The sequence below is a fragment of the Serinus canaria genome, chromosome 2 (genome assembly GCF_022539315.1).
Source record: "Serinus canaria isolate serCan28SL12 chromosome 2, serCan2020, whole genome shotgun sequence".
NCBI classification, from domain to species: domain Eukaryota; kingdom Metazoa; phylum Chordata; class Aves; order Passeriformes; family Fringillidae; genus Serinus; species Serinus canaria.
The window spans coordinates 15,235,131-15,247,735 of NC_066315.1; the positions used below are offsets into that span (position 1 = coordinate 15,235,131).

The 12,605-nt window shown below is 39.2% G+C and overlaps 1 protein-coding gene across 10 annotated transcripts in view; it reads right to left on the minus strand.

Moving 5' to 3' along the window:
* Positions 1-553: 553 nt before the first annotated feature.
* SVIL (supervillin) overlaps positions 554-12,605 on the minus strand; it is a 134,294-nt gene continuing 122,242 nt past the window's right edge. For all 10 annotated transcript variants that reach the window (XM_050970666.1, XM_030229977.2, XM_018909275.3 and 7 more), the window contains 14 exons: positions 12,386-12,533; positions 12,116-12,261; positions 11,118-11,293; positions 10,874-11,018; positions 10,158-10,434; positions 8,342-8,493; positions 7,064-7,169; positions 6,041-6,248; positions 5,108-5,241; positions 4,296-4,451; positions 3,748-3,891; positions 2,931-3,052; positions 1,958-2,113; positions 554-1,831 (listed from right to left, as the gene is read on the minus strand). In XM_050970666.1, the coding sequence (XP_050826623.1) occupies positions 1,745-1,831; positions 1,958-2,113; positions 2,931-3,052; positions 3,748-3,891; positions 4,296-4,451; positions 5,108-5,241; positions 6,041-6,248; positions 7,064-7,169; positions 8,342-8,493; positions 10,158-10,434; positions 10,874-11,018; positions 11,118-11,293; positions 12,116-12,261; positions 12,386-12,533 (2,157 nt within the window). In that variant the 3' untranslated portion in view covers positions 554-1,744. The remainder of the gene's footprint in view (positions 1,832-1,957; positions 2,114-2,930; positions 3,053-3,747; positions 3,892-4,295; positions 4,452-5,107; positions 5,242-6,040; positions 6,249-7,063; positions 7,170-8,341; positions 8,494-10,157; positions 10,435-10,873; positions 11,019-11,117; positions 11,294-12,115; positions 12,262-12,385; positions 12,534-12,605) is intronic.

Consider the following 12,605-nt stretch of genomic DNA (forward strand, 5'->3'; position numbering starts at 1 on the left):
TTATTTCATTTCACTTCTTGACAAAAACCCATACATGAAAGGAAATACTCCACTGCTGAAAATTCACCTGTAATATCTCATGTCAGGTGAATGGCACTTGCATATTTCTACATTTTTAATTCATTTACTTAAAGGCTTGGTTACAACTTACCAGTCCATCTGTCAAAACAAGATTCACTTTAGCTATGAAGCAATATTTATTGCAGAAATCCACACCTCACACATTCAAAAATCCCACTTCAAGTCCCTTGGCCTAGGAGAATGACAAGAGCAGCAACAGGCACCGCCTGAAGAAAAGCTAAAACCTGAGATATCACTATGAGCAGCTCTAAATGGTTGCAGGGCAGAAGAAAAGCTATGCAGACAGGAATGAAAATGTGAAACCCACTAGGATACAGAGGAGAACCACGCAGCTTATTATAGAAATGCCAAATGCCTGAAAAACATTTCAAACCATAAGCAAATATTTACTCGAAGATTCTATTCAATGTTCTAATTAACTGATTAAAAACAATTTTATCTTCAGTGCTTATTGAAAGAATAGACACAACACTCATTTTCAATTCAAATTTTACTCCCAATTGCACAAAGGTTGAAAAGATTTTTTCAAATTTTGAAAACCAGCATAATAATTTTGGTTTTGTATATAAAACAGGGAAACCCAAAGAATACAGAGTTGAGTGACTGACAGGTTCCAACATTCAGCATTAAAGTTTTGCCCAACTTTATCTCATACATTGATTATTTTCTACATTATCTGCTTCTCAAATTATAACTCTGTACAATACCCACAGACATCAAAGGTTAAAATATTTTGAGAAAATACTATGTTAGGGAAGGTTCCAATGCTAGTACAGATTACAGTACAAATTAATGACAAGTCAGAGCATTGCTAAGAGTTTATTCAGAAGCTTTTACTTTTGGTTCTTATATCACAAAAGACATGTTTAATGTTTACAACAAGGATTAGAAACTGAGATGTTTTTATTTCTACTTTTATAAAAGTAACATAGGAGACCATTCTAAGCCATCTTCAAAATGCAGACCAATCTTTTTTTTTGTATATAAACTGTACACAAAAAACAAGGCACTATACATTTTTGGATAATAAAGTATAAAGGTTGATTCGCATAGTTTCTCAAGAAATCCATGCTATAAATACAAACGCTTTGTTCAGTTTAGCACCTGAAGCAGCACTGAGAACAATTCATTAACTATTGCAAAGAGAAACTTTTCAGAATGCAAAGGAGATACATATTGGTGGTATAGCTAATTCAGTACAAGCAACTGCCATCCAGCTACTTTTCTGTAGTTTTGACATGGATGTCTTGAAAGTGAATACATATTGCATTGTTAAATACATACTTGTTCTATGTGTTTATATAAATATAAATTCTTTGTAATCCACAAACTAACAAAATAACACTTTACAAAGAGAACTTCTTTAAAAATAAAAATGGCAAGTATTGGATATAGCCAAAGGACACCTGCAGCAGTAGCTCAAGAAACTACTGTTTAAGTGCATAGGAGAATGGAGCTTAAAAACATTACCTTTAAGAGTCAAAACTGAATTCCATTTTCAAGAGTTCTCTTGGCCTTTTATTATAATATTACACACCTCCAGATAGTCACTAATAACTTCGGATTATTTTTATTTGTTCTGTAAATGTAGGGTACAATTCTTCTAAAGGACATAGAAAGTGAGAGTGGACATCCCTTTAGTGCTCACTTCCATAAACACAGCTTAGAAAAGTCCTTTTGCCTTCTTCAGGTTAACTTGCTTCCAAGATGGCAGTGCATTGTACTCCTCTCTTGTCATCTCTAATGCAACCTGCATTTAAAATGAAAGGATGTACTATTAGCAAAAACAACTGATGAGTAGCACAACCAGCAAATTACTTTCTTGCATGGTTAGCCATAGATGCACAGAGTAACAGTGCACCTATTCTCTCCTTACCTCAAAGTCCTCATCTGAAAGGTAAATTTCAAGCTTCAGTGGATCAACTCCCTCAGGCAGAGGCCTAGCTAAGAGATCTGCTAATGGATATACTGTTTTACACAGCTTGGCCAGCACGTCCTCCACAAGTATTATCTGATTAGAAACGTCAGCGTCCTGAAAGGAGAAAACAGAGAACAGGATCACAATGCTGAAAGCATCAGCTGTGCCCATGGCCATCTGCAGATGGCATGGGACAAACTGCCCTGCCTGAGCACAAAGCTCTATGTCCAGGTCTGCACACGGGCCAACAGACCTGCCCTACAACAATTTCACAGCTAAAAACAGGTCTGCACTTAGCAGAAGGACATCCTGTAGTCCCAGAATCTCAGTTTAAGACTGAAATCTGTGTTTAGTCATGAAGCCAGCATTTTCTGCTAAGGATGTCTGCAGAAGACTTACAAAACAGAAAATGTCATTGGTGTTGAGATGCCCTTTGACTGGAAGATTTTAAAGCAGCCACATGTAATTTGGTTGTGGCTCTGAATCCCAGGTGAGGAAGTCAGTAACAAAGCCCTTGGAGCCAGCTGATCCTTTGAAAGGTGTTTTGTTCCCCTGCACTTCAAATCTGGGGAAAAGACCAGAGCTGCACATTGCTGCATGACTGAAACAGCCAAACTAAGCTGTTAAGCTCAAACTCTAGCACATCTCTTTCTAAGAGATGATTCAGGTAGCACTTTCCTTCTTATTTTAACAAAAAATCAATATGAGAAGTTACATGAAAAATAAAAAAGCAATGCCTCTAATATACACATTCCCAGTCAGAATTTAGCTGTGATGTTGGTTATTTTTTCCCTGTGCAGACTCCTGAACTGTGCTTTCTAAGTTTCTCCTCTGGATCTTGGGGCTTGGCAGTGGAAACAACCAATGTTACTGACAACACAAGACACAATTACTAGCAATAGGAAACAGATTATGCAATGAAAAGATTTACCATTTCTGTGATCTCTGCGATGTCTTCCCTGTGCTCCCAACTTGGGAACATATTAGTGAATGTCAGAGGCTCTAGACCAGCATGGATTAGATAGGATTTGGGGGGCTTCTTTACATTTTTTCCTAAAAACAGTCAAAATACAAAAAAAAAAAGGAGGGAGAAATTACAAAAGGTACAGTGTTTTGCAATATCACACACTATTCAAAGTTACCTCCTAAGGGTATTTAATTTTTTCTGAAAAGCTGAAGCAGCTCAAGACAGAAAGAATAAATTTTCCAGAATTTCTTTTTAATTAATATGGGACCTTTTAACATGCTTTTCAGTTTTTTTACACCTATCTTTTACTGTATCTGACTGCAAAGATCAAAACATATATGCTAAAAATCCCCAACAGCTACTTCTAACTCAATGCCTTTTTTATCTTACAAAAACAGACTTGGAATAGAGTAAGCAGAGTGCGATGTTCTGAAATAAGCCAAATTCAGGTAAACAAAACCTTCTGGTATGCTCAGCAGAAGTGTCCTGCCAAGAACCAACTAAGCTTAAGCTTGGAGGCTTAAGTGAGAATGTTTAAACTGTTAACTTGTGATGCTGAGGTGTAACACAATAAATAAAGCCTTTCCACTGAGAGCAGAGTCAGGAGAGTATCTTGGCAATTTGGGAACAACGCTGTTACTAGACAAATGGTTTGCTAAGAAAGAATGGGGAAGGAATCTTCAAATGAACTGATGTTTATTGATAACATTGGGAAGCACCTTTCAGCTCAGGATAGAAGGGCAGGTGTGACACACTCAGAGCAGGCACAGCAGTCTGTTACCTTTGCAGTACCGGAGCACCGTCTCCATGGCACATTTCCTGTCTGTAGCCCACCTGATTCGAGCTGATCCAGTGATTTTGTTCTCCACAGGCCACCAGCCTTGCCACAGGTACACTTCATGGTGATTGTCAACAAGGAAGAGGGCTACACAGTCAGAAAATAACAAATCCATCATTAGCCACTTACTAGTTTTTGTAATCCCTTAAACACCCCCAGTCTTATGTGCTTGCCAGCATCGCAACAGGATCACTTCAAATCTTACCAATTCCTTTGTTAATTATCCAGCTAAACTTCAACTGGACTTTGATTCTCTGATATAAACAATGTATTTTTACAGCAAGCTTCTGAGATACATACATACACTTGATTATTTCTCAGAATCTTCATCATGGAAAAATTACTGTTATTGCTTAGTTCTGTATAAGCATCATGTGCACACATTTTCCTGTGATATATGAGGTTAAAAGTGCTTACAATTACAGAGAGACTGCCCGATGCAGGATACAGTCATCTGGTTTTTTGTTACTTAAGTATTTTAAAGCACATACCTGGCTGTGGGGCAGTGTAAAGATCCTCTTGTAAGAATGGCATGGAATTGATGACAGCAGGGTCTCTTGAAGGGTAAACATACTCAGTGGCTGAGAATTCTCCTGATGAACTACTGAGGCTGAACAGGCGGGGTGTGAAATTAAACTTTCCAGGATCTTTAAAGAAAAAAAAAATTAAGAAGAGTCAAAACAAAAAATGTTAGACTTAATTGTAAAAACTATTAATATACTTTAAAAGTGACTGTAAATTTTCTGTGTTTTGAAAAATCAGGAAAGACAACCAGATGTCTTGAGGGACTAGCAACAGCTGTAAAGAAGTCGAGCTGAGCGGCTGGCGGCCATCAGTCTGAATCTGAACCTGGTTAGTCACTATCAGCCATTTCATAACCTGCTGCTCTGCAGCTTAAGTGAAGCAAGCCCATCGCAGAGTTAGCTGACAAATTTTCCACTTGGTAAATCAATTCCCCTGCTACCTTTGTTGGCAGTTTCAAAGCAAAGGCTGGACTGGAATGTGAGCAGAACTGCCTCTTAAATCCCTTTAGAAGAGAAGCAAAATATAGTTGTAACAGTGTTAACTATTGCTCTGTGCTGCCTGAATACAGAGGGGCAGCAGAAGCGGGGGAGAACAAAATGAAACACTTGGTTTTCCAGTACTTTCCTTCAAGAACAGTATTACTTAACTCAGTAAGATTTTTGGAAGCGTTTCTCTACTCAACTACCAAAAAATTCTTCAAACACTTTACGTTAAATCTGACAACACTGTAGACTAGTAGAATAAAATGTGAATGCCAGATCCAGGAAGGCAGATGTACCTTGCAACATGCAGTCATAGGCCTTCCGATCTCTCCTCCCCAGTGCGTCCCAGAATCCCAAGGGCTCTGACCCTTCATCACATTCATGAATCGTCACCTTGCTGCTGCTGTGCAGCCCTGCCTCCAGTGGACACCTGTAACACACAAAGAAAGAGTGGACTCACATTGTTCATGCCCCAAACACAGCTAACACAAACCCGCTGGCCACTCGCATTAGTGGACCCCAGAAGTACCCTACAGGCTTGTTGCACACTTCAGGCCAGCACAAGCCCTTTGAAAAATTATCCTAAAACAAGACAGGCAGTTTCAACAGCTCTTCTTGTAGCATTTGGATCCCATTCCCAGAGTGAAGGAGATGCTCACAGGAGTTCTCAGTAGGGATTGTCACTGCCTGCTTTTGTAATAGCATGTCCTCCTTGCATGCCTTCCCAAGTTAATTTTCTCTTCCTTACTCACAAGGCTGGATTCTAATCCTCCTATCAAATACACATTAATTTGCTATTCAGATGTTTAGCATCTCACTCAAAATGGAAAATGACTTTGTTTTAACTGTAATTAGTACAGTAGGAAGAATCTGGGTGCCCAATCCCTGGAAGGGCTCAAGGCCAGGTTGGGGCTTTGAGCAATCTGGTCTAGTGGAAGGTATCTCTGCCCATGGCAGGGAGATTGGAGGTAGATGCTTTTTAAGGTCCCTTCCAACCATTCTATGAGTTTATTAATAAATGCATTTGACCTCCAGTGAAAGCAATTACAGGATACAAATTTTCTCCACTCTATCAAAGCAACTTCACTCCTCCTCCTGATGAAGCATACACATGCTGCATTTGTACTTAGAGGACAGCTTTATTTATTTCAAATTTTCATTGAGTAAGACTACTTCAAGTAAATTGGCAGTCTATATAGTCATCTCCAAAATATAGACCAGACACTCACTGTTCTTTTATTTTATTGGCTGCTGTTCTTCCTACATCCTTGGTGTGAGCCTGTGCTTTGCAGCCATGCCACAGGTAGATGAGAGCTTTGTTGATATTGAGGACAATCATGGATGTCCTGGACCGCAGGCTGCTGCAGTGGCACGCTACTTCAAGTAAGTTTCCTTCATTGGGAACTTCTCCTCGCACGCAATAAAGCCTCCAATCACCTGGAGCAGACAGGAAGAGAACAGCACTATTATAAAATCATGTGGGGCTGAAAATTCAAAACCTCTGCTCTGGAACAGCTGTTCTCATACTGGATGAATTTCACCTACCGCATGCCTACGTTGTGACAGAATGAACTAGCTAAGCACTAGGTTTGGCTAACATTACTTCAGAAACCCTGTGCAGAAGAGATGCCTTCTAAAACCTTGCTACGAGAGCACAAGTATTGAGATCTGAAGAACTTAACAGAGCAGAAGAGTCAGGTTCTGCTGTTTCATATGGTGAAGAGGGGAAACAAACACAGTATTCCTCTTATTCAGCTCCTCTTCCCCTCTGCACCTTAGGAACATAAGGTCACAGTCAAGTGAAAACTGGAGCATCTCCAAGCTACACTTCCATTGAAATTCTCCTGCCACATTCAAGGAATATGTTACAAAAAGCAATGATTGGGTAATAAAAGCTTAGAGCTTTCTTTGGAGCAGAAGAACTGCTCATAAAAACACCCTTCCTCTCCAGAATATGTAGAAAAGAACATACTTTAAAGCAAATGGGCACTTGGCTTAAATAAAATCCAACTAAAAAAAATATATGTGCATCAATACAATCAAGTCAGCATACTCTAGGGTGACAAAATCCATTCTCTGCTCAAAGAAGAAAAAGGCTACCTTGAAACAAAGTATTGAAAAGCTGTCTCAAGAGTTTCTTGGCATTCATTTTTCTTTTCTACAGAATAGGGTAGTTGAGACTGAATACAAAGCTCTCTACAACAGCTAAAAAAGGATTTTTGGGCAGAAACTCTTAACTAACAATAATTTACTTTGTGCATTTTCTTCTTCCTCTTCCCTTCTTCCAGCATGCACAATCATTCCTCCTTGGAAACACTGCAAGAAGCATGGTGGTTCTTTCCCTTGAAGCACTTGTACCTGGAAATTGAAAGCACCACTCTTCATTAAAAAAACAAAGGAAGTATACAGACTCAGGAAAACTGGTCTCTATGGATTATTAAAAATTATATAGTTATGGCCACCCACAAAGATGGCTTTTCTTCTACTTTACAACTGCTGACTATTGTTTAAATTACTATATATCAGCATGCAATGGGTTCCATATGTGGCCTGCATATTAAAAGAAACTCTAGCTGGAATCCAACAACTGAGTTTCAGAGGATAATAGAATACCAAATGAACTTTAAATTGGTTTAAACTAGCCATTTTTTGAATTTTATGAATATTTACAGAACCTGTCCACCTTGACCGATGTTGACTGAAACCATTATGGATATAACATAGGAACTGCAGTAGGTCCAAAATTTGCTATAAAACTGGTTTCTATGATAACATGCATGTTCTTTCTTCACTAAACATTGCATTTGGAGTACGAAACTGATATAGCCAATTCCTAAATCAGCTATGTTGCAGAGACTCTCACACTCTTGATCAAGGGCCCTTATATTTCTTCTCTATGAACTCCTGTCTTGCTGGTCATTTTTATGCTGCTGTTAAAAAACTAATTAAAGCAGGATCAAGGTACAGAAACTAACTTTAAACCATCCATCTTGTATGCTGGTAACAGTGAAGCCACAGCAAAGCCCAAGTCTGCCTAAAGACAAAGCAAATTAGCTGGTCCTCTCAGCTTCAAACAGCATTTGCTAGATCTCTCCAAACAATATAATTAATCTGTAATTACAGAGTAAGCAAATTCAAAATTACCAATGTATTTTTTGCCTTGGCCTGCAAAAAGTGCTCCTCCTTAGCACTAGGTAGACAGTCCTGCTATCTGAACGTGCACTTGAAAGGATGGCATGAATCTGTGCAACTGTGCTTCACCTATTCCTGCAGGGAAGGGAGAAAAGACCTTCTCCTTCAGCCTTTTTCAGAAATATCCTTAGAAACAGCATTTGGAATGACAATCCATAAAGGAGCTTATGTGTCTCTGGCAATTGAAATAATATCAAAAGTAATTTTGAGGTCTGACTATTTGTAATGGCAAGAACACATTTACAGAAAGGGAGGAGGCAAAGAAGATAATTCCTGTTTACTGTTCATGGCTACCCAGACAGGCAGATCTTACCAGGTCTGCCATCTAGGAAGCTCACCTGTGCTCCTCTCTCTTCATCAAGTTCCACTGTCATGAGTGCTGATGTTCCTTTCTCACTCACTGTGGAGTGCCTTCCTTGCCAAAAGAAATACACACATTTCTCTTTTCCAACAGCCCGTACTTGTTGCTCTCCTTTTTGTCTGCTTCCAACTGTGAAACAGAGAGCACATGCTGAAGAAAGTATTCTGGCTATAGGTTTAAACAGCACATGGTTTCATCTCATCTGCCAGCTCAGCACTATCCCATCCAGAACAGGAAAGAAAAAATGTGCAATTGGAGGAACATTAGGTCTCCAAGCCAGAGCGTCCCCATGCAGAGCTGGCATTGTCTCCTCAGGTGGATGTAAGCCCACAGGCAGAGATGCCTGTGTTGGCTGGAGAAAGAGATGTAGAAAGACCTGTTACTATCTGGAGAAAAATAACTGACAGCATTTGAGCCAATTTGCATGTGAAATGGCATGTCCAGTAATGTTACCAGAAGAGTGCATTATGGCTGATTTTCCACATTACACCCTGTTCTTTGGCAGCAGGAGAGGAGTTGCTTTTTTTTTTTTTCCTTAAAAATCGGTATTTACTTGTTATGATAAGCAAATAATGCTTACAGCAAGTGAAATTCACAACACAACCACTTACAGAATATTGCAGTCTTTACAGTAAATAGAGAATAAACAGTTAGAATGAAATCAAAGCTTTTAAAAAACCCAAGAGTTTTAAAACAGGTTTGAAAAAAATTAGTTAAAACATCTGCCTTGATTCCAGCAGTGCTGAGCAGCATCCAAGTGAAACACTTAGGAGAAAGCATCCTGGTTTTTTTCAAGTTGAGAATACTCAAAACACTACTTACTTTAAAATTTATGGGTTTCATTCTTATCTGTACATTCAGCCCATAAAAGTACTGCCTCCTACATAAAAATTTATTCTGTTTTGGAGTGATGGAATATGTTTTCATCCATTTGGATCAGAAGTCTGTTTACAGTTCAGTACTAGTGTTACCCACTTCTCCCAAGACTTACAAGCTTTTGTATTTTTCTTGGATTTGCCCGTATCTGATCTCAGTGATTCTGACTAAGACCTACCTACATTTTTTTGGCTAAAAGCCTGAAGCTGTATAACTGTTATGGTGCTTTCAACTGACTTTAATAAACTCTATTTGGAACAATCAGTTGTAGACTATTTGTTTTTAACTTACCACAAAAACCACCTATTCTTAGTTTAGTGCCAGAAGGGAGAGTTCCAATGGGCTTATGGAGCTGACTCGTTCTCAGGCTTTACCTGCTGCTCTCAGGCTCTTTGTCAGAACACTGCTGAGCCTCAAATTCAGATCAAAGGGTTTCCAGCAACAGCAGAAGGGATAGCAAGGGCAATGAGCTGGCAAGGGCTTTTCCTCTCATTGTTCTTGATCTCCATAACCAGCAAAGGTTTTCCTTGTTGCTAAGCCTACCTCTTTTGCGAGGCATGCAGACCACTGCCATTAGTCCAGCTGCCTAATTATTTTGGTGTTAAGCTGTGGCCATAATTCTGGCCTAATGAACTGTCCTGTGAATATGTACACCACCAATGGTGGGTAAAAGCAGAGATGGACAGCATTACATCTCATATATCAAAAATAACAACTTCTTTATTTTCTACTGCTTTCTTTTGAACAAAATATGAAACTTTAAATTTTAATGACCTAGAAAGGCCAAATTAGCATCCCAAACTTTTCAAACTGTCTCACATCCATGGAAATCTGGGCCTGGATCTCACCACTAACAGTAGGAGTTTTAGCTGCATTTCTGCATGTTTCAGCAGGATGAAATGGAATTGTTCACTAACCTGTTGTGCTCACCATGTACTTCCACTTCACCACATATGTGTCTCCCTCATGGAACTGCCCTATGCTTTGCTTAGGCAGTCTACTATAATCGAATTCCAGGATATGCCAGACATCCACAGAGGCAGTGATAATTTCAAACTGCCTGCCATCTTCTCCTTCTACCAGTCCATAACCCCGGCCAATATTCATTCCATCCAAGACTGTGCCCACAGTTGTTTGAGGCACAGCTACCATTAGCATGACATCATATGGTTTAGAGTCAGATCTGGATTCTTCCTGTCAGAAAACACAGAGAAGGGATTTCTTTGAGCACAGCATTTTTTTTTTCCTTGCCCCACAATTCCAGTCAAACATTTTGACTCCTGCATATTCCAGTACTTTAGTATCTTGTCATCGTTTGAAGCCTTGTCAAAGCCACCTCAGCAGTATTCATTGAGCTTCCTGGCTCATATATTATAATAATAATAACAATAAATAAATCTTTATATTTATATATATATATAATATAAATAACACATAAGCTATAATTCTATTATAATCTATAAATAATAACAATAATATAAAACAACTTGGTGGGTTCACTATAAGAGGTGATGTTCTGATCCCTCGGTCAAAGCCCACAAGTGCTCTCCTGGTCCTTGAGCACAAGCTTCCCTGGCTGCCATCCCAACTAAGTCATCTAGTTTGAAATACCTAGCATGCTTATTATATGCACCTTCTGGTGAAGGGATTCACTTGAATTCTTCTCATTGAGTTTCTTCAGTTCTGTCCAGTCAAGAAATTTTTCTTTGAACAGTATCGTCTCGTTATGTTCTGTGAGTCTGCCAAATACAGCCCAGTCTGGGCGTCCTTGTCCCTTTCTGTGCAAGGGAAGAAAAGATATAGAATCAACTTAAACACTGTGAAAAGAGGGCAAGAAAACTATGTATCTGCAATGAAACTAATTTGAGTTACAATACCTGGGTATGAGGGGATTGCATTCTCCAGGATCCAGAGGATTTATATCACAATTGGAGTAGTCAAAGGTGCCATTCCACAAGTGTTTTGCCAGCTGGAATGCCACTTTTCTTTGTGCTAAAGTAACTTCTTTTCCATGCCATACATATACTTCACTGCCAAAATCAAACACCAGCACCTAAAATCAAAACCAAACAACAAAAATATCAACCTACTATTAGGCTAGGTGATACCCTGATCCTCCAGTTTCATTGTGCTGAACAGAAAATCCTCCAAATATGAGTTTCTGCAGTAACAGTAAAAAGGACCACTGCAATGCAAGTAAGGACAGGCCAGTGGTCTGCATTGTGATGTCCAGTTTTTGAGGATGACTGGAAGCAAGTAGGGGGAATGCTGTGAGGTGCATTAGGTGGCTGAAGTCACTAGCAGATTAGAGAGCTCTTACTGCTAAAAGTCTGGTTCTGTTTCATGACTGATAGTTGTCCAGTTTCAGCAGCTTTCGCTGACATTTAGACCTATGCCTTGTCCTACAACCAGGGAAGGCTGACAGAGCACACAATATAGGCAAAAAGGCAGTGACTTCAATACTTTCAAGAAAATGCATCATATCCTCATTTTAGAAACCTGCTCTCATTCTGACTTAGGTGAGTGAAATGGTTGTTGGAAGAGGAAAAGTCAGCTAGGGATAGAATTAAAAGCAGGTTTTATTTTGTTTTTTTTTCCAAAGTGCTACTTGTTTTGCAATTCATGACTCTGGGGTAAGCCACTATTGACAAAAAAGATTTACACTTCCTAAAATGGTACTTTATTTTGATGATAATGTGAACTAATTTCTTGAGACCTTGCAGCACACTCTGGACAGCAAAGTGTGTAGAAGCCTTTCAGAAACACAGAGGACCCAGCTTTCAGCAATCCTCTCCAAGAGCATTTGCAGTTACTGCAAGTCATTACCAGCTGCATGTCCCTGCACTTACCACAGGAGCAGTTAGTGGCACAATACCTCTTTTGGTTGTAGCAGGGTACATTTTGGCACCTTTCCCCAGTAGTCATCCTCAGGAATGAGTTTATCCTCTACAAGGCGGTAAATGCAATTTGTTTCTATTATTGCGGCTTCGTACATTTCGTCTTCTTCTGGACTTCCAGCGGCTTAAGGGAAAGATTGTCAAAAATAACAAAAAAATAATTAACTCCAGCTATCTTTACTAAAGAGAACCAACTCTACTATTTTATTGTGGTAGAGCATCAGATACTGTAACTATAACATGCTTACACTGGTAATTTGTCTGTCCACCAAGGAGTTTCCAGAAGTCTTTGGCTGCGTGGGTATGGGTATTTATTCCTTCTTCTATAGTCTGTATATAAGAAGCTCTACAGCCAAGTTCCCTCTTTGTCTGAATTAAAGTTGCAAGTTCTGAAGCCTAAGAGATTAACAGTTATCTGAACAGGATTGCTTAAGTCTTTGGAATACTTGTGCAATATTCTTGCTCAGT